Source organism: Rhinatrema bivittatum, chromosome 5 (genome assembly GCF_901001135.1).
Source record: "Rhinatrema bivittatum chromosome 5, aRhiBiv1.1, whole genome shotgun sequence".
NCBI classification, from domain to species: Eukaryota; Metazoa; Chordata; class Amphibia; order Gymnophiona; family Rhinatrematidae; genus Rhinatrema; species Rhinatrema bivittatum.
This window is the reverse complement of record NC_042619.1, coordinates 44,267,851-44,294,790: the sequence shown is the minus strand read 5'-3', so window position 1 is coordinate 44,294,790 and position 26,940 is coordinate 44,267,851. Positions and strand designations below refer to the sequence as shown.

Here is a 26,940-nt window from a genome sequence, read left to right as displayed (position 1 = left end):
AAATATAGTTCAATTAAATTTAGAAGAAAATTCCATTGAATTAACACAGGACAGATTTATTGTTACCTATCTGGTACTATATCTTTATTCAAGCTTTATTAGTCCAGACATGGAAGACACTGGTACTTTTTAAAAAATTAAATGCAGCCCACAGAAGCTGTTCACATTTTTGTTACCGATGGCCGCCTTATGATTTCTGTACATTGTCCTTGCTGGCTCGTATCGAACATTTGAAAAGTAAATATTTTTCTCAATGTATACAGAATTTCTTTTTTTTTTTTTTTTTTATCAAGCTTTGAACTTGCATGCCAGGCTTCAGATGCTGTGTTTTATGGCTAAGTCATGTGTCATTAGATCATGGGACACACTGAGGCTTTCAGACAGGCAGCAGTTAAGGCAAAGTATGCAGAGCTGTGTTAAAGCTGCAACGTGAGAAAAATATTTTCAACAAATCAGTTTGCTAACAAAATATTCAGGATTCTGTAATTTTTCTTTCCCTTCTGAAAACAAGCTTGTGTTTGCCAAGCTTTATGAAAGCTCCTCCTCCTCCTCCTTCATTACTGCCACTATTGACAAATCTATAGAGACATGGAAATGACGGCAGAAAAGCACCAAATGATCCATCCAGTCTGTCCAGCAAGTTTATGGTAGTATCTGCCTCACCATGCAGGTTACCCCCATGCTTATCAGTTTCCCAGAACATAAAAGTCAGGGCGCTCGATGCTTGCTGTTTGATTCCAATTTCCCTTGCTGTGGAAGCAGAAAGCAATGTTGGAGTTGCATCAAAAGTTTCAGGTTTATTGGTTAAGGGTAGTAAAAGCCACAACAGCAAGTTACCCCCATACTTACTTGTTCCCCAGACCATAAAAATTGGGGCCCTTGTTGGTTGCTGTCTGAATCCAATTCCCCTTTTCCCCACTGCCATTGATGCAGAGAGCAATGATGGAATTGCCTCAACAGTATCAAGGCTTATTGGCTAAGGGTGGTAACTGCCATACCAGCAAATTACCCCCTTGCACTCTTTTCTTCATTTCCATCCTCTAGCCTTTAGGGATCCACAGTGTTTATCCCATGCCCCTTTGACTTCTTTTACTGTTTTCATCTTCACCACTTCCTCCGGAAGGGCATTCCAGGCATTTACCAACCTCTCTATGAATAAACATTTCCTGCCGTTGGTTCTGAGTCATCCTCTCTGGACTTTCATTTCATGACCCCTAGTTCTACTGATTTCTTTCCAATGGAAAAAGTTTGATGATAATCATTAAAAACTTTCAGGTATCCTCCTTTCTTCCAAAATATACATATTAAGATCCTTCAGCCTTTCCTCATAAGTCTTCCGATGCTGACCCCACACCGTTTTGGTTGCTCTTCATTGGACATCTTTCATCCTATCTTTATGCTTTTTGAAATATGGGCACCAGTATTGAATGCAGTACTCCAGGTGAGGCCTTACTAAAGACCTGTACAAGGGAATCACCACCTCCTTTTTCTTATTGGTTATTCCTCTTTATGCAGTCCAGCATTCTTCTAGTTTTAGCTATCACCTTATCACATTGCTTCTCCACTTCAGATCACCAGACACTATCACCCTAAGATCCCTTTTCAAGTCCATGCACATTAGTCTTTCACCACCCATCACATACAGCTCTTTTGGATTACTGCACCCCAGATGCAGGACTCTGCTCTTCTTGGTATTGAATCTCAACTGCAAAATCCTCGACCAGTCTTCAAGATTTCTTAAATCACTTTTCATTTTCTCTATTCCTGCAGGTATGTCCACTCTGTTGCAGATCTTAGTACCATCCATAAATAGACAAACTTTACCTTCTATCTCTTCCACAATGTCACTCTCAAAGATATTGAACAGAACCGGTCCCAAAAAACGATCCTTGTGGTATGCCATTTAACACTGTTCTTTCTTCAGAGTAGATTACATTTACCATTACATGCTATTTCCTGTCAGTCAACCAGTTTGCATTCTCCGCTGTTACCTTGGCAACCATTCCCAAGCTTCTCATTTTGTTCATGAGTCTCCTATGCGAGACCGTGTCAAAAGCTGAAGAATCCAAGCTGCCTTGGGTGGAACAACCCACTGGATAGTTCATGATCCTTTCCTTTAGCAGATTCTCCATTAATTTTCCCAGCACCGAGATGAGACTAACCAGTCTAGTTTCCAGTCTCATTTCTGCTTCCACTTTTGTGAAGCAGGACCACTACTGCTCTTCTCCTATTTTGCGTCACCTCTCCCATTTCCATGGATCTAGTGAACAGGGCTTTCAGTGGACCCTCCAGCACATCTCTGATCTCCCTCAGTATCCTGGGATGTACCTCATCCAGCCCCATAGCCTTGTCCACTTTTAGTTTTTCTAGCTTTTCCCATATATTCTCTTCTGTAAACAGGGTTTTTTTGTCTACTCAACCCCCTTCCATTGTCTTGTTAATCTGCAGTGGTCCTTCTCCAGGGTCTTCTTTAGTGAACACCAAACTGAAGTATTTGTTTAATATTTCTGCCATTTCTTCATCTTTCTCCACACATTGATCTTTATAATCTTTCAATTTCACTATACCACTTCGGATCTTTCTCCTTTCTCTAATATATCTTAAAAATGTTTTGCCACCTTAGGTTACCTCTTTGGCAATCTTTTCTTCCTCCTGACTTTTTGCTTTCGTGCTTTCTTCATCTCCTTCAGTTTCGCAAGATATTCTTCTCTGTGTTCCTCTTTTTGGGATACTTTATACTTCTTGAATGCTGTTCTTTTTGCCTTTATTTTTTCAGCCGCCTCCTTTGAGAACCAGATTGGCTTCTTAGTCCTCTTACTTTTGTTTACTTTTCTAACATGTAGACTGTTGCGACCGTCGCTGCCCGACGTCTTCACTCTGCCCACATTACCTCTTTTGCGACTCCCTCTTTGGTTGATGGAAGTTTGGCTGCTGCAGCGGCATCTTGCCGTTCTCCTCCGGCGTCTCCGGACCGGATAGACGCTGCCTTCCACCATGTTCTCCTGAAGCCTAAGGGTGTGTGTGCGCGGCACGGCCCTAGCTCAAGTACCAGCTGTGGCGCAAACCTCAGGGGCATCCCCCTGAGATGACGTCATCCTCACCAGATACTTAAGGTCTGTCGTTTTGCTAGCTTTTTGAGTTAGCAAAGGTTTGCATAGGTTAAGGTTATGGTTAGGTTTTCCTAGCTTCCTCCAGGTATCGCTGCGGATGGGATTCGCTCTCCGCACACCTTGCTACTCTGCTTCCTCGGACTTTACCAGGGGTACCCGCTCCTCTGGGGCCTCGCTCTCTTTCTCTTGCTTTTCAGGTTGCAGTCTGGAACTGGTACTTGCTCCTCGAGGGCCCATGTTCCCGGACCTGCTACCGAATACAACTTCTGCCAGGAAGTCACTGCTGCCTACAACACTAGTGAGTTACCATCTCTCTCTCAGAGCTTTCCCTGGAACCAGGTACTTGCTTCTTGAGGGCCTACTTCATTCCAGCTCCTGGACTGCTTCAAGAGACTATTGTGTGAGTGTTACCATCAAGGTTCTGTCCCTATACTCTGCCTACTCACTATATTCAGTTTCTCTACAGCTCAGCCAACCTGGGATCGCTGTTCTGGTGTCTGAGAGACTACAGCCCAGCCCGGCTCTTCCAGCTCACTACTGCCACCTCTGGTGGTTCACTATACAGTTTAATAAAAGATCTAGTGTGTGTCTCCCAACTCTGAGCCTGACCGGTGGCCCCTCTTGGGATCTTCCCCCGTGGGCATGGTCATCTGCCACCTGCCCAAGGATCCACCCACAATTATCACAAATAATAACAGACTTAGCTGCCTTTGTAATTTCCCTTTTTAGTTTGGCCCACTATTGTTCCACCTCTCTCATTCTCTTCCAGTCTTCTAGTTCTACCTCCAGGTATATCCCCATTTCGACAAAGTTCATATTTTTGAAATTCAAAACTCAGGTCTTTGTGTGACCTCTCTATATCCTATCTGTGATATCAAACTATACCATTTGATGATCACTAGTGCTCAGGTAGGCACCCTCCCGGACATTAGAGATGCTATCTCATTAGTGAGCGCTAGGTTGAGTATAATTCCCTCTTTTGTGGGTTCCATTACCATTTGTTTGAACAGACCATCCACCATCTCTCTACTTCTAGTAGATTCCACAGAAGGGATTCTCCAGTCTACATTCAGCAGATTGAAATCTCCAACAAGCAAAACTTCTCTCTGCTTTCCCACTTTCTAGATGTCTTTGACCAGATCTCTGTCAAAGACCTCTTCTGTTTGAGTCGGAAGCCTATAGACCACACCAATAAAAATGGAAGCACCATCTTCTTCTTTTAGGACTGTCCATAACACTCCTTCTCACCCCATGTCCCTTGCGATTCAATTGTTTTGATATTGTTTTTAACATAAAGAGCTATTCCTCCCCTTTTCTGTCCTCTCTAATCTTCCATATCAAATTATAGGCAGGGATGGCTGTATCTCAATCATGAGACTCAGTGAACCAAGTCTCTGTAGCGATAACTATGTCCAAGTCCGCTTCCACAATTAAGGCCTATAGGTCTCAGATTTTACTGCCTAGATTACAAGCATTTGTGGTGATAGCTTTCCAACTTTTTTTCTTAGGATTGCTGCTCTTCCTAGTCATCTTTTCTGCTATTTTGAGCTGATTGATTTTTTTTGTCTTCTCACAATTCCTGTATTGCTTGAGTATAACATGGCAATTTCATTGGTCACCTTCTGCATCCCCTCCTTCTAGTTTAAATGCCTGATAGTTTATGCTCTGAATTTCTTAGCATCCTTTCCCCAGCCAAAGACAAATGTAGACCATCCTTAGAGTATAACTTTATATTGTTCCATACACAGCCCCAGCCTCAGATGTAGCCAAAACCACTTGCTTTACACCATGTTTTGAGCCAGACATTAAAGTTATCTATATGGCAGAGCCTTTTCTTCCTCTTTCCATGAACAGGTAATACTTCTGAAAAGGCAATGGTCTTTGCCATGTGTCTAATAGTCTTCACTATGTTTTAGAAATCTTTCTCTACTTCAAGGATACCATGTCTAGCAAGGTCATTGGTTCTCAGATGGATGATAACATTGATATTGGAGTCTCTACTTTCTTCTGTAATTGTGTTAACTATCTGGTTGGTATTTCTGCTGGCTGAGGATACTGAAAGGCCTTTAACTGTTATGTCCCCATCAAAATTATTACCCAATTGATTCCTCTGATGGCAGAGTCTCCCAACAGACAAAGCTGCCTTCTATGGCCTTTGATAATGTTTAAGGGTTTCTGAGTTCACAGGGTGACTACATCCCTTTCATACATCACCTCTTTTTCCATTAATTGAGCTTATTTGTTATCCAGTGCAGAAAAAAATATTATGTAAGAGTAACAGTGGGGAGCATGGGTGCCTTTTCATTACAGGCCTTATTCTGCCAGAGCCACTATAATCAATTTATTAATGAGTTTCTGAATTCTGGATGTCTGATTTCTCTGTGGGAGTGGGGATGGATATTCAGGATGCTGCACAGTTGGGGAAATTTGATGTCATATAGTCATATGCCTTGTTCTACCAAAGCCCAGTGTAAACCATTTATTCTTGGATTTCTGAATCCTCTGTGGGAGCTGGGGGGGGGGGGATATTTTGGATGCTGCCAGGGAGAGGATGTTTTCTGAAATTTGAGCAATTCCTCTTTCAGATGTATCAATTGCTTTTTCACTGCAGACAGCTGAAAGTAATTGGTCATAATTTAAGTCTCTGAAAGTAAGTCCTTGTGACATAAACACCACAATTTTTCACACTGAATTAAAGCCATTCTGCTAATATTGACTAATATACATGTTGTTAAATTGGTATTTACGTCTAATGAAATTGGTGAACTGCAGATCTGATCTTTACCAGAACCTCATGCATCACACTGATCCATGCAAAGTCTGATTATTAAGGGATGCAAATATTCTACTCCACAAAATGTTCAAACATGAGATGTAAATAAATATATTTTACTTAAAAAGAGTCAAAAACAAGAAACAATAGAATCAAGAACTAAGCATATAAATGTTTTAAAGAATCTAATTGCTGCTGCTTTAACTATAGTCTTTGGGTATGGATTGTAACATGTATTTGTTCAATATAAATATATCATTGTGTATTGCTTTGCTTCTCTTTCTGCGATGTGACTTATTCAGATTTTTCATGTAGCCATCAAGAAGATATTCTACACATGCAAATCATTTGGAACTCAAAAGAAACATGTTCCATATGTAATCAGAGCTGACACAGTAAAATAGTAAATCTTTTAATTTTTTTGATGAAAAAAGCTCTCTGAGATTTTAAACATCCTTTTTAAAATTTAAGATTGCAAACTAAGCCCATTGTTGTGGCCACTAAGCATGGTTCTGACTTTCTAGCTTTATATGTAATGTTAAATTATGATTGGATGGAGACAAATAAGTTGCACTTGCAATATCCCAGTGCTGCTTAGGGATATGACTTCCCAATGTTGGCTGTAAACCTACAGCCAGTTAGGTTTTCAAGATATCTACAAAGAAACATGAAGGATAATTTGTATACATTTGGTGCCCATATTCTTTGTGGTTATACTAAAAACCCGACAGGCTATGGGTTCAACAGGACAGGTCTGGGAAGAGCTGGAATGAGGATATACCATTAATAACCAAGCCTGAAATAGGAAGGTGCTTTTGTCTTGAAAAGACAGAAAAACATTGATGCCATTTATGTTCCATTTTGAGTATTTTTCCAAATGAAACCAGCAATTACAACAAGTGTTTGATTTGTTTTTGTGTTGGCACATGCTAAACATGCTACAACCATTTAGTGTGTGCTAAATGATTTAAACAAGCACTAAAGATTTAGTGCATGCTAAAACAAAAGACAAAACAAAACAAAAATGAATATGGAGATGAGGGGTTTTTTTTCTCTGCACACCCATAACCCAGAGCAGCTTTGAGAATGCAGTTTGAAGGCTGTATTGTTTTGTCTGAACCAAAACTTCTTGCTATTTATTTTTTCTCAGCTGCTACCTGGATTTGAATCTCCATGTACTCCTGAGGGAAGTATGTACAAATAAATTAAAAGTTCCATTCGCAATATTTTACAACTCCTCAAACCTTTCAAATAACACAAAATAATCACTGTCTTGGAGAAATAATTAATGCAATACAGAAAAAAGTTATCACTCAAAGATGCAGAATTTTCATATTTTGTCAAACGATTTTTTTCTTAAATAAGGCCTTGCCCCTCTCCCTCAGATCATGCTCACCTTCTCCCAGGTACAACCCTCTTTGGCTCTCTTGTCCTTTTTGTCTTGAAACCACCCGCTACCCAGGCTTGGTCTATCCCTCCCTTGGTTCACTCCTCCCTCAGCTTTGTTTCACACAACTCTTTTTTTCCTCTCTACCCAGCTTTCATTCTCTCTACCCCATTTCCTGCTCCTCTCATTCCCCTCCCCAGCAAGACTCTCTGCTTCTTCACCTGTTCCCCCCCCCCCCCCACCCAAGCTCTAACCCACTTGACCTCAGTTACATCACTCTCCCCACACTCCAGATGGCCCCAGCTTTCCTTCTGCCTCCCCCAAGGCTTGAGCCCTCTCCAGCTCACTCTTTCTTTGTCCCATCTGGATCACCTGTGCCCTCCCACCCAGCAAGAGCTCCAGCATTCACTGCTTCTCCATTACCGAGTTCTGTCTCCCCCTTCCAGGACCCTTGCATTCTCTCCACACCTCAGGTTTGAAGAAAATGCCTGAGGGCATAAAGCCATGAAAGTCAACTGGATGGGTGAGACCTGTGAAAAGCAACAGGTGACCATGGCAAGTCTAAGAGTCAGCATAGGAGAAGGGAATTTGAAAAGCACAAGGCGACAGTTGGAGCAGTGGAGGAAGTATCCTAAGGTACCAAGACTGGCTTGGAGTGGCGGTGGCAGCAGTGGCACCAGCAATTAAAAACTGAAACAACAGGAGCAGAGAAACACAACAAGAAGAGAAAACCCCAAAGTGTATTTTGAGGGCTGAGGAAGGAAGATGAAGAATGGTATCAAAAGCCAAAGAGGTACCTGGAGTGGCATGAAAGGCCCAAGGAATGGTGCAGGAAGCATGCAAAGCAATGGATAGCCATGGTAACACCAAGATTTTGCAAATATAATAGGAGAAGGAGATTTGGAAAGCACCAAATTCTTTCTGTATTCACCAGTGCAGCGAAGGCAGTGAACCTTTCTATATTCACCAGTGAGCGAAGGAAGCATTGTAAGGTATCAAGGCTGTCCCGGTGCAGGCAATTATTAAAAACAGAAATGGTACGAGCAGATAAATATAGCAAGAAGAGTAGTTGGAAAAAACTCCAAAGTGAAACTTTAGAACTGAGGTGGGAGGCGGAAGAATGGTATCCAAAGCCAGAGAATTGGTGCAGGAAGCATGCAAAGCAATGGATGGCCAGGGTAAGATCAAGAGTCAGCAAGTATAGGGGTGTGGGACTTGGATAGAAGCTCCAAGACAGCCAGAGCGGGGGGTGCCTATCTCAGTCAGAGGTATGGCTACCAGGTTGATTCTACCAGTAGCATATATTTCTGTCAGACTGCAAAGATTGAACAGTACGTGGAGTAGCATGAAAAGTGTGAGGAGAGTTGCAGCAACTGGCAAAGCAATGGATGGCCAGGGCAAGACTAAGAGTCGGCAAGTACTGTAAGGGAAGGGGATTATAAAAAATCCTCAAAGACAAATAGCATGAGGGATATCTCCCTCTGCAGGAAGAATTTGGTTGATTTTACCAGTGAATTAGCATATGCGTCTGTCAAACTATAAAGATTGAGCCATGCATTTGTAATATATACAATACTGGTACAGTGAAACTGCAAGTGGCTCATTAAATCAGCTATGGTTCCAACTTTATTTGTACAACTGTGGTAATTCTGTAGCTAATACATGCTGATGAGTGCTAACCCCCAAAATATAGTGCAGGAAATTGCAAATAGCACAAAGTTGTCAAAACCACCAAGGCGTATATTACAGGAACAAAGTAATCTAAACCTCCAAGCCTTAAAATATGATCGACTGAAAACACCACAAAGGTGTTAGAACACCCAAAACATTAAGAGGGGTAGATTTTAAGACCTGCACATGGGCGTACATGTGCGAGCACTACCCGGTGCGCACACATGTACGCCTGGTTTTATAACTTGCGTGCGCAGGTGCGCACATGTTATAAAATTGGGGGTCGGCGTGCTCAAGGGGGGTAACACTAGTGCACCTTGCGCATGTCGTCGCCTGTGGGCTTCCCCATTCCCTCCCAGGCCGGATCCTCCGACACAAATTGCCGCTGTGTCGGAGTCCTCTGGCCCTGCCCATGCCCTGCCTCGGACCACCCCGCCCCGCAACCGGATCACCCCTTTAGTAAAGCCCCAGGACTTAGATGTGTCCCAGGGCTTTACACACATAGACCAGGCCTTTATAAAATAGGCCCAGTGCACGTAAGACGATTTACGCACGTAGAGCTTTTAAAATCTGTCCCAGAGTGTAGTTAATCGTAAACAGCACAAGACAGGCCTTGACAGCCAGACAGAAAACCATAAAATAGGTGACATGGGAGGAGAAACTTGTATTTATTTTCCTCAATTTTTTTTTCTGGGGACAAAACATCCTAGTATAACCAACAAAGAAGCATGGTGAGAGACCTAAGCTGGGATTATAGAGGGATAGAACAAAATGAATAACCAGAAAAGAGATGGAGTAGGTAGAGAAATTTGTATTTATTTTTTCTAATTTTTTTTCTGGGGATAAAACACCCCAGTATAACTAGCAAAGTAACAGATTTCAGAGAACTAGACTGAGAGCCATACAGCAAACAACAAAGAGGCACTAAAACGATGTAATAGGCATGGCAGTTAGGCATATACAGTATGATCCCTGAGATGGTCTATCTAGAGTATGGCAGGTGGCAGAGTGGTACCAGAAAGACCCCTAAAGTGGTATATGTGGGGCATGGCAGATAGGCAGACTGGTAGCAGCAAGACACCTAAGGTAGAATATCTGCAGGCAGGAGTGTGGCAGCAAGACATCTAAGATGCTACATCAGGGGAATGGTAGAGCAGCATCAAGACCTCTAAAGTGTTTTCAGCCATTTTGCCACTCACTTGGAAATTCTGAAAACCCAAGCAAAGGCAAATTCATTTTCCAAAAGCCCGTCACTCACAGCTGGTGCCAGAGTTGATGTGAAAGACGGAACGGTACAGTATTGGAGGTGAAATTCTTCTAAGCACAAAGGAAGAGCAGCTTGTGAGGTTAATTATATCTGCTGATCTTAATGTGGATAAACTGATGGTAAAAGCCAGAAAAATGCTTGGCTACAGAGGGCGAGAAATGGTCAGCAAAAAAAGGGAGCTGATATTGCTCCTGCATAGGCTCCTGGTGAGAACTCACTTAGAATACTGGGCCGGATTTTCAGAATTACGCGAGCGCGTAGATTTGTGCACTCAACCCGGCATGGACAAATCTACACCCGATTATATAATATGCACGCGCAGCTGCGTGCATGTTATAAAATCCGGGGTTGGCGCGCGCAAGGGGGTGCACCGAGCCCTAGGGGAGCCCCGATGGCTTTCCCTGTTCCCTCCGCTCCCCCCACCTTCCCCTCCCTTCCCCTATCTAACCTGCCCCCCAGCCCTACCTAAATCCCCCCCCCCCTATCTCTGTTGTCCTATTTACGCCTGCCTCTGGCAGGCGTAAATAGGGGAAGGCAGCAGGAAGGGAAGGGGCAGGCGTAAATAGGGGAAGGGATGGCTGATATTCAATGAAGTACGGCATCAATGCAGCAAAGCTTACCTGCTCCTTGATGCTCAGTCCTCCTTAGAGCTGCTGCCTGCCCTTTGCATCAGCCAGGACCCACCAGTATGCCATCAGGGAGAGGTAAATGTGCGTAATGTTCATGCTGGTCCAAATATTGCAGATGAAATGTATGCTACTCTTATCTGCCTTAGCCAGTTGTGTCTGTATGCTACTATAGCACTGGTTGTACTAATGTAGTCCTAGAGGGCACTCTATATTTGGGGGTTAATGCATGCAGCAGATACTTAAAACCCATGTTCTCCACTATCTGCAGGGGCTGGTCATCATGGGAAAACATTTCCTTGATGCTCCTTTTTACTACTTTAGATGCTGCCTATTTCTTGCCCCAGGTCAGTGCTATAGATCACCACTCTGACCTGCCAGCCTGCCACCTGACTGGTGGAAAGGGCCCTGGGATCAGCTTGGGGGAAGTCTTCCTCTTTTCAACCCCTTTTACTTTTAACCCCTTGGCTTTTACTTTGACTGGAAGAACGGTTTCCTTTATTTTCCACTACTTTCCACTCCTGGAATTCTATGGCTAAAATAATCTTTGCCATTGAAAGATGGAGTAGTGCCGTTTTATATTGCTGTTACTAGATTAGGCTGGTGCTGCACCATTTCCTTTGCCTCTGTCAAGGCTGCCATTCCCTTTTTCCTTGTTTCCTGACATGATGGAATTTGTTGAAGTACACTGCCTACTAGGGGCATGGATATTACAAATGAATTTATTTATTGATACTGTAACTGTACCTCCACTCACAGTTCCACTCACTGTATGGAGAACTGTCTCTCACACACATACAGATAAAGAGTGTATGTGAGCTGTGCTGTGTGCACTAATTCTGACTGACTCCATACTAGGGATGTGAATCGTTTTAGGACGATTAAAATTATCGTCCGATAATTTTAATATCGTCTTAAACCGTTATGGAACACAATACAATACAGATTCTAACGATTTATCGTTATAAATCGTTAGAATCGTGAGCCGGCACACTAAAACCCCCTAAAACCCACCCCCGACCCTTTAAATTAAATCCCCCACCCTCCCGAACCCCCCCCCAATAACTTAAATAACCTGCGGGTCCAGCGGCAGTCCGGAACGGCAGCGGTCCGGAACGGGCTCCTGCTCCTCAATCTTGTCGTCTTCAGCCGGCGCCATTTTCCAAAATGGCGCCGAAAAATGGCGGCGGCCATAGACGAAAAAGATTGGACGGCAGGAGGTACTTCCGGACCCCCGCTGGACTTTTGGCAAGTCTCGTGGGGGTCAGGAGGCCCCCCACAAGCTGGCCAAAAGTTCCTGGAGGTCCAGCGGGGGTCAGGGAGCGATTTCCCGCCGCGAATCGTTTTCGTACGGAAAATGGCGCCGGCAGGAGATCGACTGCAGGAGGTCGTTCAGCGAGGGTTCCGGCGCCTCGCTGAACGACCTCCTGCAGTCGATCTCCTGCCGGCGCCATTTTCCGTACGAAAACGATTCGCGGCGGGAAATCGCTCCCTGACCCCCGCTGGACCTCCAGGAACTTTTGGCCAGCTTGTGGGGGGCCTCCTGACCCCCACGAGACTTGCCAAAAGTCCAGCGGGGGTCCGGAAGGACCTCCTGCCGTCCAATCTTTTTCATCTATGGCCGCCGCCATTTTTCGGCGCCATTTTGGAAAATGGCGCCGGCTGAAGACGACAAGATTGAGGAGCAGGAGCCCGTTCCGGACCGCTGCCGTTCCGGACCGCCGCTGGACCCGCAGGTTATTTAAGTTATTTGGGTGGGGGATTTAATTTAAAGGGTCGGGGGTGGGTTTTAGGGGGTTTTAATGTGCCGGTTTTTCGATTTTTCGATTTTTAACGATTTTTCACGATATTTTACCCCCCCAAACGGCAACAATACGATTCCCTCCCCCTCCCAGCCGAAATCGATCGTTAAGACGATCGAGGACACGATTCACATCCCTACTCCATACAGAAAGAAAACTGATAAATAGAGATGTGATTCGGACGAACCTTTTGGTTCGGCCTTTGTTAACGGCCTGCCGTGGGAAATTTCATTTTCCCGTGGTTTGGGCCGATCTGCCCCCTGAAACGGGGGCAGATGGGGGGTTGTAAAAAAAAAACCCAAACCCACCCCAACCCTTCAAATTTAATTTATTGCAACCCCCCACCCTCCTGACCCCCCCAAGACTTACCGAAAGTCCCTCGTGGTCCAGCGTGGATCCCGGGAGTGATCTCCCCCTCTTGGGCCGTCGACTGCCACTAATAAAATGGTGCCGATGGCCCTTTGCCCTTACCGAGTGACAGGAGCTATTGGTGCCATTGGCCGGCCTCTGTCTCATGGTAGGAGCAATGGACAGCCGGCGCCATCTTAAAAAATGTGCGGGCCATCCATTGCTCCTACCATGTGACAGGGGCCAACCAATATCATCTCTATTTCCTATTTCGTCGCAAACGAATGCACATCCCTTACTTTAAACACTAACAGAAACAAAAAGACTGGCAGCCTGGTAAGACTCTTCAGTCTCTGAGCATGCACTGCTCATCTCACTTGTGTTTAGACAGAGACAAATAATATCACTAGCACTGCTGCAGCTGCAATTTCCACACTGTCTCCTACCCTGAGTCTCTACCAGTGAAGAGGAAAATCAAAATCAGAGGTAGTACATTGCCTCTTTTTCTGGTCCAGCAACTAAGACCACTGCAGCCCTGTATCAGTGGCAAATACAAACATTTCTAAGCTTTTCTTTAAAATTCCGTGACAGCTTCTACAAACATGCCCTTCCCATTGTTCCAGATAGCAGATATAGGCTATTTAAAATGATGCTGCACTATGATTTGTCATCTGACTGGTATCCTTGCCAACTTGTCCTACTTCAGCTCTGATAAGTCTATGAGGTCACACAGGCGAGAGTTCGTTGCTTTTTTTGGCTCAGAAATACACAGCCATAGACTTCAATGGATCATAGACTTGAATGGGAAACAAATGAATGAGATGAATATTTTTTGTTTCATTTGTGGGACCTCTCTATTCATTTCGGGAGTCCATGAATTAAACAAATATGGCCTTATTTGTCTTGTTTTACCCATTCGTTTCAAATGAATGCACGTCCCTAATATTCAGCCTTACTTCATTTACTAAGACTAGCAAGAAAATCCTTATGGAAACCTGATTGATGCAGATGAATAACATTCACCTTTTGTGCAAAGTCTGAGGTGAAAAAAAAACTTTCTCAATTACTTCATGACAAATGGAATATTAGATACTGAGTGATAATTGGATCCAAAAAGGCTTTCTTTAAGTTAGGGATTACTTGTGAGAACCTCAAACAAGCTAGACTACTACCACTATTGAAACAAGTTGATAATAGTTGAGTCCATCTGTCTACACTAAGGAAAATGAAATTATCAGGTAAGTAATTTCTCCATTAAAAATTTGGCAAGATCTAATTCTTTACTTTCTACCAAGTTAGTCGGCATCGGATCAAGATATGAAATGTCATACTGCTGAAAATTTATGGTAGATGTTTAACTTCCCTGCAAGCCTTTTAAAATTTTGCCTTGTATATATTTCAAATACTATGTATAAAATAAAATAGATGCACTGAGTAATGTTTGTATTGATGGCTACTGAAATGGTTTGAAATATTACATCTTTCTAAATTTACAAAAATGAGTTACTATCTTGACAAAATTCCTACACAAAGTCCAAGGATTTGTCAACTATTAATTAAGCTTGAAAGGAATTAATCAATTGGGGCCCAATATTCAAAACATGTTCAGCACTAATTAGACAGATAAAATGACTTATGTGGCTAAGTAGCGGCCGCTGAATATGCACATACATTCAGTGGCTGCTGCTTAGCCATATAAGTCTCTTATATGGCTAAAATGTACATACAAAAAAAATGGATGTGCATTGGGTGGATTGGGGGTGGAGCGAATTAGACATAACTTACGCCTTACTATTGATATTTGGCGTATAAGTGAACGTCTAAGTTTAGACATCCCATAGAGCAGGTCTAAGCTTAGCCAGGTAGACTTATCCGGTGAAGAGTACACATATATGCATATATTCAGTGGCTTTGCTGCGCTGCTGAATATACATCGTAAGTTATATCCGGCTAAGTTACTTAAATGGCCAGCTTTGAATATTGACCACCTGATGTTTTAAAGAAGCTTGTCCTCTTTCCTTATAACAGGTCAGGAAAGGTTTGGAAATATGACAAGGGTCTATTACCGAGAAGCTGTGGGAGTATTTATCGTGTTTGATGTTACAAGGCCTTCAACGTTTGAAGCAGTGATGAAATGGAAAGAGGATTTAGACTGTAAACTGGCTTTCCCTAATGATGCACCTGTATCGATAGTGCTCTTAGCAAACAAATGTGACCAGGGAAAAGATGTTCTTATGAACAACGGCATCAAAATGGACCAGTTCTGCAAGGAGAATGGTTTTGTAGGCTGGTATGAAACCTCAGCAAAGGTAATCCTTTTGACTTAAATAACAAAAGGAATCACAGTGGATTCTGTGAAATGTTAACTGCATATTTTGTATCATATCTGAATGGTATATGTGTGCTTTCTAGCTAATCAGATCGACACCTCTATCCCATTAATACAATAGTACTAGTATCCTTTAATTGTGCAGCTGCTAGACTGTCAAGGCTCAGAGATCTTGTTTCTATTGATAAGAACATAAGACATGCCACTAAATCAGACCAATGGTCCACTAAGCCCAGTATCCTGTCTCTGACAGTTGCCAGTTTGAATATCTAAAAGATCTTAATGGGGGGATCCACTTCCTGTTGCTCACTCTCAGAAGTAAGAGATAGTGATCTCCAGGTCTACCTGGTTAATAATTGTTAATTGAGCTGTCCTCCAGAAACTTACCCAAATTTTTTTTTGTTTTTTAATCCAGCTGTATTAACCTTGACTGCATTATCTGGCAACACGTTCCATGTTTTAATCGTATATTGATGGAAAAATACTGTCTTAACTTTGTTTTAGATCTACTACCAGTTAGTTTTATGAAGTGTCCCCTAGTTATGCTACTATATGAAATAGTAAATAACAATTTCCTTTTAACTTGTTCCACACCATTCAAGATTTTATAAACTTCTGTTCTATCTCCTCTCAGTCCTCTCTTCTCCAAGCCAAAGAACCCTAACCTAACCCTTTCTTTATAAGGGCAGCTGTTAGGATTCGTGTGTTTCATGGGCCCTTGGCTCGAGGTGAGGGTTGATACCACCTGCGGGGAGGAGCCCCACAGGTCCTCACCGTTGGGAGGCGAGGTCAGCTGCAGCAGGAGATGTAGTAGTGGTGGTAGAGAGATGGAGCGTCCTGCGTCACAGCCACGTGATCGCAGGAGCTTGTAGAGAGAGTACTGTGAGGGATCCTGAGGAGCGGGGCAAGAGACACAGTTTGAAGGGAACCCACAGTAATCAGGTAGAACTGGAGATGCAAGTACCAGAGCAGGAACCTCCGACAGAGAAGCGCTAGGCAGGCCCCAAGGAGTGGGGAGCACGAGACAGGAACTTCAGGAAAGGATGTAGCAGAGACTGTCCCGAGGGGCGGGATAGTATAGCAAGAGAGGCTCTGGTGTGATAACTTAGGCTGACCCGCAGAGCGGGGAAGCCCAAGTCGAATCTTCGAAGTAGTGACATAAGCAAACCCGAGGAGCTGCACACAATGGAATCTCTGGTAGAGAAACAGAGGAAATATCCTGAGGAGTGGGGAGATGCAGAGTACAGTCACTGGTGTAGAATGTAGGCACTGTCCCGAGGAGCGTGAAGTGTGGAGTATAATCACTGGCATAGGCACTGCCCCAAGGAGCGATGACGCGCAGAGTTGAGTCTCCAAAGCAGTAAGGCAGTTCAAGGGACAACCCCAAGGAGCAGGGAAGCCGGCAGGCAGGACCTCTGGGAGGCACAGGGTTAGCCCGAGGAGTGGGGAAGCCTGGAGACAAGTTCTCCAACTGGAGTGCATGCAGGCCCCCAAGGAGCGGGTACCCGAGCCAGAGACCAGAGTCGCAGGTAGATCCAAAGCAGGAACCACGGGTCCGAGGAGACAGGAGCAAGCACCAGTAGCGAAGGAACTCGTTGCCAAGTCAGCTAGCAAAGGGTGAGGGAGGTGCTTATGAATCCCAACCTTTGTGATGCCATCAGTCGGGGACACCCCTGAGGTTCTCACCATTGGGCCTTCAAAGGGAGGCCCGGTGGTGCGCGCACCTAGGAAGGCCTGGAGTCGGCTGGGTGGTGGCGGAGTCCCAGCTGCCACAAGGCACCTTGTGAACCTGGAGGTATGCGGCGGCAGTGGCTAGCCCCAGCCACGAGTAGACCCAGAGAGGAGAGCAGGGCACATATGACGTGAGTGGAATCGGTCACAGCTGTCATAACAGCAACTTTCCATCCCTTATAGTTTTTGCAGCCCTTCTTTGTACCTTTTCAATTTCTGCTATATCTTTTTTTTTGAGAAAGGATGACCAGAACTGCACACAGTACTCAAGGTGTAATCATGCCATGGATTTATACAGTGGCATTATAATACTGTATTCTCAGTTTTATTCACTATTGTTTTCCAAATAGTTACTAACATTGTATTTGCTTTCTTGACCACTGCCACATACTGAGCTGAGGATTTCAATGTATTGGGGTAGATTTTCAAAAAACGCGAATAGGCGTACTTTTGCTGGCGCATCAGGCGCAAGCAAAAGTACGCTGGATTTTAGTAGATACGCGCGGAGCCGCGCATATCCACTAAAATCCTGGATCGGCGTGCGCAAGGCTATCGATTTTGTATAGCCGGCGCGCGCCGAGCCGCGCAGCCTACCCCCGTTCCCTCCAAGGCCGCTCCGAAATCGGAGCGGCCTTGGAGGGAATCCTCTAACGCCCTCCCCTCACCTTCCCCTCCCTTCCTCTACCTAACCCACCCGCCCGGCCCTGTCTACACCCCCCCTTACCTTTCTCCGGGGATTTACGCCTCCCGGAGGGAGAAGTAAATCCCCGCGCGCCAGCGGGCCTCCTGCGCGCCGGGCCGCAACCTGGGGGCGGGTACGGAGGGCGCGGCCACGCCCCCGGACCGCCCCGGGCCGTAGCCACGCCCCCGTACCCGCCCCAAAACGCTGCCGACACGCCCCCGAAACGCCGCGACGACCGGGCCCGCCCCCGACACGCCCCCCTCGGAGAACCCCGGGACTTACGCGAGTCCCGGGGCTCTGCGCGCGCCGGTGAGCCTATGTAAAATAGGCTCACCGGCGCACAGGGCCCTGCTCGCCTAAATCCGCCTGGTTTTGGGCGGATTTAGGCGAGCAGGGCTCTGAAAATCCGCCCCATTGTGTATAATGGCCCCAATGTCCTTTACCTGAATGGTAGCTTCTAATGTGTACTTATTAAGGATATATATTCAGACGATCAGACATTAAATTTGACCCAAATGAGTTGATTTTCAGCTTGGTTTGGGTCTTCCAAACCAAATTGGTACAGTCCCCTAAAAAATATCTGAATCCATTTTGACTCATTTGATTTGGTCCTACTAAACTAGGGGAAGCAGAGTTTGATGGGGATGGAACAAGGAATGAGCAGCACCAGTCCTGTTTCAGCACTTTTTCGACCTGCCTATCCCAGCTGGTGGCTGCATGGATTGACTTCATCATTCATTTTAGGTGAAAGTGAAATTAAGAGCACTTTGCACAGCCAGTGAGCATTTTGTTCTCAGTCATTCCTTTTTAGATCTTAGAAAGAGAAGGCAGAGATTATGAAGCTCCTTGTTCCAGAGGTAAAAAAAAAAGATTAGAAAAAAAGTTTTAGCTTTATAGGAAAGACAGCAAGGTATACTCTTAGAGTAACTGTCACCGTGTCCTAGCTATTCTGTTTGCAGCAGGATTAACTAAAGTCTCTCAAAGTCAATCATTACCTAAAGGCGGCGGTGTCTAGGTATATACCGAATAGGCCCTTACATTCACAGAATGCTTCTCTGTTACCAACACCAGGTACTGCAATGATAGGACTCCAAGGAACGAAGAATAGGGCTTTTTTTTTTTTTGGGTGTAGCACCACGTTTGTGGAATACACTCCCGGAGACAATCAGACAGTTACAGGATTAAGAACATAAGAACATAAGAAAATGCCGTACTGGGTCAGACCAAGGGTCCATCAAGCCCAGCATCCTGTTTCCAACAGTGGCCAATCCAGGCCATAAGAACCTGGCAAGTACCCAAAAACTAAGTCTATTCCATGTTACCGTTGCTAATGGCAGTGGCTATTATCTAAGTGACCTTAATAGCAGGTAATGGACTCGTAAGCAGATAAAGGCTCATCTGTTTCGTGAGGCTTTTGAATACGGTTTTCACGTAGTTTTGCACTTGGAAGTTCTTTTTAACTAGGGCCAGTGGCACCCAATACAGTTGGGAATAGTTGTGTATTTTTCCACCTTAGTTTCTTGGTCTGATTGCAGCTCTTGGTACTTGAGGATCTCCTGTCTATCCATATAATCCACAGAGTGAGTAGTTGGAAGGAACTGACACTTCTACTAGCAGTGCCATTCTTGTGCTTTTCTCCTTTACCACGATGTCTGGCTTTCTCACAAAAGTCTTTTATTGGTTTGAATAGGAATGTCCCGGGTGATCACAACTTCTTCGTTCTCTACAGTTCTTCCAGGGTCACGAGACCAGTGCTTTTCTGGGACAGTGATATTATAGTATTTACACATTCCAGTGGATGAACCGTGCCACCTTTTTATGTCTTCCAATATCAGCTCATCATACCCAGCGATGAGAAGTGTTAACTGTTTCCAATTCTGTTTTACAGAATCTGCATTTATTTATTTTATTGTTTTTTTCTGTGTTGGCGTTGGTCAATTGTCCGCTGTCCTGTGCTAAAATTATCAATCTTCTCATCTTTAAGTTTAAATGCACCACTCCTTAGCTATTCCTGTGCCAGATTTTGATCCACTATATTTATGGTTTTGCCAATTATTTTTATTTGTTCGCTGGTCTGATTTTTTTTAAAGTGTTTTTTTCTTGTTTTGCAAATTCTTTTGCTTCTTTTCCTTCATGCACTGGTAGATAGATTCTCCCTCATTCCTTCTACTCAATGAAAGAATTGCCCAAGTATAAGGATGAGGACTGATTATGGCCATTCAGCATTTGAGTATTGTGATCTGTTAACATAAGTATATATAAGTACATAAGATTTGCCATACTGGGTCAACCCAAAAGGTCCATCAAGCCCAGTATCCTGTTTCCAACAGTGGTCAATCCAGGTCATAAGTTCCTGGCAGGATCCCAAGGGGTTGATAGATGCCAAGCTGCTTACCCCAAGAATAAGAAGTGGATTTCTGCAACTCTACCTCCATAATTATTTATGGACTTTTTCTCCAAGAACTTATGCAAACCTTTTTTTTTGCCCAGTTAAGTAAGCTGTTAAGTATGCATGTAGGCCTATAATAGTAGTTTTATATGTGTAATCTCTTTCTCTAAGGCCCTACTACTGTCAGTTCTTATTTATTTATTTGGAGTTTCTTATATACCGATAGCCGTTTGCACATCGTATCGGTTTACATACAACTAATAACTTGTGGGCATGGCCCTTACAACGAACAGTAAGATGTGGAAAACAAATATACAATAGATATATGTGTAATTAATAGATATATGCAACAAATACAAGGGATATATATGAATATAATATAATATATATGAATATGGAATATATAATCTCAGAATGCACTGATTCTTATAGATCACTTGATGGGTATGGAGTAGTTCTCTTGTGTTGCGCATCCCTGCCACACTGGTGCCACTACCAGTCCCGCTTACCTCGGGCTTCCCTCCACCAGGCCTGGTCCATTATCTCTTGCAGCCGCCGCTAGCTCCCAGCATCCGCGGTGTCCTGCGGCCTCTCCCGGGCCTTCAAGGCCCTCAATGACGCTCAGGTCCTCTCTCCAGGGCTTGGCGTTCTTGCGGGCATCAGGTCTGCCCCTAAGCGCGCGAGAGCGCGGATCGCCCGGCCATTTAAAGGGCCAAATGCAGAAAGTTCCCTCACGGCACGCGATAGTGACATCACCCGAGCCCTGTATATATGGCAGGGCTTAGGCTTCAGTTCCCTGCCTTGGCAATTGGGTCAACACCTCCGGTGAAGTTAGTTGCCATCCTACGTTCCTTGTTTCTGTGTTCCTTGATCCAGTCTCTGTTCCAGTGATCCTGCGTTCCTGTGTTACTGTGTTGTTCCATTGCTCCTGTGTTCCTTGTTTGTTCCAGTGCTCCTGCGTTCCTGTGGTCCTCTCTATGTCCAAGTGTCTGTCCTGATTCATGCTCCATGTTCCTCCTCAGTAGTACCTTCTCGGACTGATTCATGGTACTGACCTCTGCTTGCCTGACCACGTTGACCACTGCCTGGAACTGATCACTGCCTGTCTTCTGAACACGTTTGACTGCCACCTGGAACTGACCTTTACCTGTCTGACCACGTTGACTGCCACCTGGAATTGACCTCTGCTTGCCTTGACTACACTCGGACTGATCTTGGAACTGACCCTTGCTTTGGCTGACCATCCTCGGACAGATACCCTGGCTTGGACCCTTGCGCTCCACTCGGATACTCTGTTCGCTTCTGTGACCACCAGACCGGCCTGTTCAGACGCTGCCCGCGGCCTTCCTCATACTAGACCAATACGCGCTGCCTATCTAGCCTGGAGGACTTTCATATCCTGTGTTCTTCCTGAGGTCTCTGGTGATCCTTGTTCAGGTCTAGTTCCTCCTTTCATCACTAGCCGTGCACCTTTGCTCGTGGTGGGCACACCCCTCCGCTATCTCTCTGGGAGAACCTACAAGGCCCAAAGCCCAGGCGGTCCGGGTACCCAAGGGCTCCACCTGCAGAAACCCCGGATTGCTATTGGTGAAGCTCCAGTTAGCCTCTGACTCCTTGTGTGCTCCGCCTCCTGGTGGCAGGCGCTCTCCGGGTCCGACCGGAGGGCCGTACCAATCCTGCACCAGGCCAAGGGTCCACCTCCAGTGCAACATCTTGTTCTTACATCTAACTCTTTGAGATCCTTATTGGGTAGTCTACAATTCCGAAATTGTAGGAGAGTGCAGGGATTGCAAGTTGATAGTTTATATTTTTTTTCTGTGTTGTTAAAATGCATTTCATTATCAATTTGTCTCCTATAGTATTCTTTTCTCACCTTTTCTCTCAGTAACTTATGCTGGATTGCTGCATCTTCTTCTACTCTTATATATTTATGTTGACCTTCCTGTTCAAGTACTTTAATGTTACATTCTTCAGTCAGAGAAATGTTTTCAGCTTTGCTTCATTTTCCATTACGGAGAATCACCTTAGGCCGATTGTCATCCTGTTGTCATTTGAGATGCTTTTAACTACTCAGAGGTGTTCCTTGAAATAATGATCACAGGAACTGTAAAGCTTCAAATCATCTACAAAAATAGGTGTTGTAGGTATGGTGTTATCTGTGGATCATTAATGTTTCTAGAATTAAGGCTAAATCTATAGCCCAAGAAGTTAAAAAGAATACTCAGTGGATTCAATGCTCAATAAATAGAAGTGGTGATGGGATTGCCTTGAAATATTCCTCTCTGATTCTTGATATTATAATTGAGATACAATGAATTCTTTAACATTTTCATGGTAAACTTTGATGTACTTGATCAATCCAGGTTTCATTTTGTACACTTTAAGGCAATTTATTGTTCAAGGATATGGAATGCTATCAAAAGATTTTTATAGTCAATTTATGCTATACTTAGATTTCAACCTTTCTTACAGTTGGCCGTGACCATTCAGCATCAATTGTTCTTTTGTTCCATTGCCATGATGTTATTAACATCTATTTGATCATATATTCTATCTGCATCTATTGTAGTGAACAGAGTTTTGGTTTTTGATATACTTGAAATAGTTTTTATTGTTAGTTTTTGCCTCCTTGGAATGTTTCTCCTCAAAATCTTTCTTGGCCTGTTTTATTGATGTTTTATATCTGATTTGAGAGCGATACCAATATTTTCTTCATTAGGTCCTGCTTTTCATTTCTTAAAGCATGCCTTATTGGCTTTAATAACTTTTTTCCCCATCTGTTAACCTTTTTAACTCACAGAATAAACTTTATCTTGGCTTCCAAGACAGAATGAAGTGTGGCAATTAATGAAAATACTGATTTTACCCATGCATCTGCTCCTTTTAGTTTCCTTCTAACTTTTTTTTTTTTAAATCTGGAAAGCAGTTTAAATGCTGGTAAATAAATAGTTTCCTCATATTATCAGTTTCCCATTTAAAATTTAAATGCTACAGCTGTAATTGTATTATTCTCCCTTCAATGATTGTCAGATTTGATTGCATGATGATCACTATTGCCAAGCCACTTCACTACGGTTAATCCTTGAACCAGATCCTGTCTTTCACTGAGAATTATATATAAGGTAGCTTTTCCTCTTATCAGATGATTTCAGGATCAGCTGCTCCATGAAGCAAACATTTATGATACCTAGAAACCTTACCTCTTTAGCATGCTCTGATGAGACATTTGGTTTTGACTGACTAAATATTACTATCTTTAACATAAGAACATAACTTGCCATTCTGGGTCAGACCAAAGATCCATCAAGCCCAATATGCTGTTTCCAACAGTGGCCAATCCAGGGCACAAGAAAACTTGGGGATAGCCAGCACAGAACATCAGTTACTGCCCTTATCAAAAACACAGGGGTAACCTGCGTGAAACTTGCTGGGCAGATTAGATGGACCATTTGATCTTTTTCTGCCATCATTACTTATGCTACGGTATTACATTCTCCCAATCAATATTGTGGTAATCTCCCTTTATTATTATTTCTATCTTACTAGCCTGTCTATATAGACATGCAAATGTGGTGTTTTTTTGTTCCAAATTACAACCTACATGTTAGTAGTTGATTCAGATAATTTTGAATCATTTATCTTTGTCTGCTCATTTGAATCCACCTGAGATCCCTTGGCTTTTTCTGCATCCTCTCCAACAGTAAACTCTAATTTCTCTGTTTTTAACAGTATCCAAACCAAGTATTCCCGAGTGACAGTGTGCTTCTCCCATGATCTACTTTAAAGACTACTCTAGCTCATTTTTAACTGTTAGCACCAGCATCTGGGTTCTAGTCTTGTTAAGATAGAGATCATTCAGTCAGAATAGGCTCCCACTTTCCACCAAAAGTTCTTCAGTTCCAAAAGTTCTCCAATAACATATACATATATATATATATATATATATATATATATATCTTAAGGATTAAATGGAAATGAGCTTCTTTTTTTAATTAAATCACCATGAAGAAAGAAACACAGTATTAGTAAATGCAAATCATATAGAAATACTAATGGGAACACACCAAGTATATAAGGATGCTATTTAATTCTGTGGTAACTATTTGCACCGAAAGTAATTTTTTTTGTTGACACCATCTACAGAAAATAATGCATCTAAATGTAAAACATACAGCACCCATTATAAAAGAAACATCTGATTCCATTGCTTTTAGAAATTAGCTTTAATTACATTTCTTATGGTTTTCATTAACTGTCACAAATGAGAGTTTTCAATTGCTTGCCGTTTACAATACATTTCATGTATGGTAATTTATTTTCAGGTACTTTTCATTAAATTAATGTATTATTTTTTAAATATATCATTATTGCTCTCTCTCTTTTGAAGGAAAATGCATTAGTATGTTAACAAGAAGACTGCTGCATTGACTTGAAATATGATTGGTTAGAGAACCGTGACCTGAAACCAGGTTTATTGTACCATCATTCCCTCTGCAATATGATGCTTTAGTTTTTCTCTCTGTTTACTCAGGTGGATTAGTCTGATTGAAATTGTTCTCCTCTTTGCTATAAGAATCACTAATCTAAATGTAATCATTCTGAACCCACTAGACATTTATCCATTACTATAACAACAAGGAAGTTCTGATTAATTTTGTTTTACCATAGTTTGTTTTGAATCTTTTTGTCTTCGTTGTGTTATTCTCTGCAGGATTCTTGTAATAAAAAAAAAAAAAAAGGAGCTTATGAGGGCAACTTTTAAAACAATTTATGCATGTAAATAGCAATTTATGTGTGAAAATTGGTGACTGAAAATTGCACTCCCTCTATATGGCTAAAATTAGTCGTGTGGTTTCACAAAGTGGGTACTTTAGCTGCATTATGCAGGGGGGGAAATTTTTTGCTCAGGGGAGGAAACTGTTGTGCATAGAGGGCCAGATTTTAAAAACTACTCCCGATTTATAACATGCGGGTGCAGCCGCACGCATGTTATAAAATCCAGGGTCGGCGCGCGCAAGGGGGTGCACAATTGTGCAACTTGTGCAAGCCGAGCCACGCATCCTTCCTCTGTTCCCTCCACCCCCACCTTCCCCTCCCTTCCCCTACCTAACCCGCCCCCAGCCCTACCTAAACCCCCCCCTTACCTTTAATTTTTAAGTTGCGCCTGCCTCTGGGAGGCTACGGCCCCACCCCTTCCCCACCCCCAGCCTGCCCACTGCCCGCCCATTTTATCAAGCCCCGGGACATATGCGCGTCCCTGGGCTTGCGAGTGTCGCCGAGCCTCTGCAAAATAGGCTCGGCGCACAGGAGACTTTTAAAAGGGTTACGCACGTATATTACATGTGTAACCCTTTTAAAACTCGCCCCAGACTGTATTTTCGAATCTTCATGCATTATTCTCCTTGAAGCAAGTATCCGTGGAAAAAGCTGGTGCAAATCTCTGCAGGGACCCAGGGCAGAATTCATTTTTGCTTTGAAAACTGGACCAAGTTTGTGGGTTAAAATGTACCCGTGGACTTTGCCCCAAAATGTGTACTTTAAAGATTATGTACCTCAGTATGATTCGCTATATAAACTACTGAAGTCAATCAGCAATTTTCAGGTCATAAAAGCATTATACAGTGTACATCTCTACACACACACACATACATTCATGTAAATACTCGTTTTATATAAAATACATTCAGAGCATTTCCAAAACTTGAAATTAAGAGTACGCGTGGGTACTTTTTTCATTTCACTAATGGAAGCGGTTTTGTTTTCCATACGATTGTTTTCCCATTTCGTTTTGGTTTTCGTGCATACCATTTTACAATATGGCGCGCTAAGACCAAAACCCAGCTGCCATTTTTAAAATTATCCCTTCATCCATGGGCTGCCCCCTGGTGGTCAGTCAAAGCCATTTAGTTGTACAGCAAAATGTCATGTCAGCTGTGCCGTATCCGGCGATCACTCCTGCTTCCCTGGGGGAAGACACCTGCAATCATGTGAAGGGGTGGGAAAAAGAGTGAGGGGACATTCAGAAGGGTGGGAGAAATCTCGGGGTGGGCTGCTGGTGGGGTTTTTTTTTTTTTTTTTTTTTTTAAATAGTGGCCAGAAACAAAACAACACAGAACAAAATTAAAAACAAATGTCATTTTGTTTGTTATTGTGTTTTGTTTCATTTTGAAACAATACATAACAAAACAGCCCGTTTCATTGCATTTTTCATGTCATTCCAAAATGAATGCTTATCTCTATTGCAAACATTTTGATTCACAAGAGGGTAAACCTTCATTTTAATGGTGAATAGTCTACCTTAGATTCAGATATAATGAGCTTTATTCACATAGGCATATAATGAATAAAAACCCATAGTACACCTGGAACAGGATTTTTATGGATTAGGTTTGGTTAATCGATCTGAAGGAAATCTTGGATCATTTCCATAAAATTCTTTGACTAGTTTGGTTAATTATATGCTTTAACCCTGTAAGTCTTTTGTCTGTTGGGAATCTGGAATGCTTACATAGGAGCATAATACATAGGCTGATTTAATACGTTTGAAACCTATTTCACCTAACTTTGTGAGAACAGATGCCACTAAAACAAACAAATAATAGAAAACCTTTACCTACTATATTTAGCTAGAAGAAGTAAAAAATAAGCTGCAAGGTAAAATAGAGTTTAAAAGCAAATGCTTCATCTGGAAACTTGATTTTGTGTGGCTTTGCTGCGTCCTGGGCTAAAAACCTTTTAGCTTAGATTTGTATAGACAGAATCTCCTCTGAAGGAGGAGATGAAGTGATCCATAGGCATCCCTGGTTTATGGGTCCTCTGTAACAC

At 43.1% G+C, this 26,940-nt stretch overlaps 1 protein-coding gene across 3 annotated transcripts in view; it reads left to right on the top strand.

Annotated features, from left to right (window-relative positions):
• The window catches only part of RAB38 (RAB38, member RAS oncogene family), a 105,894-nt gene that overhangs the window by 16,963 nt on the left and 61,991 nt on the right, over positions 1 to 26,940 (top strand). For all 3 annotated transcript variants that reach the window (XM_029602287.1, XM_029602286.1, XM_029602288.1), the window contains exon 3: positions 15,013 to 15,293. In XM_029602287.1, the coding sequence (XP_029458147.1) occupies positions 15,013 to 15,293 (281 nt within the window). The remainder of the gene's footprint in view (positions 1 to 15,012; positions 15,294 to 26,940) is intronic.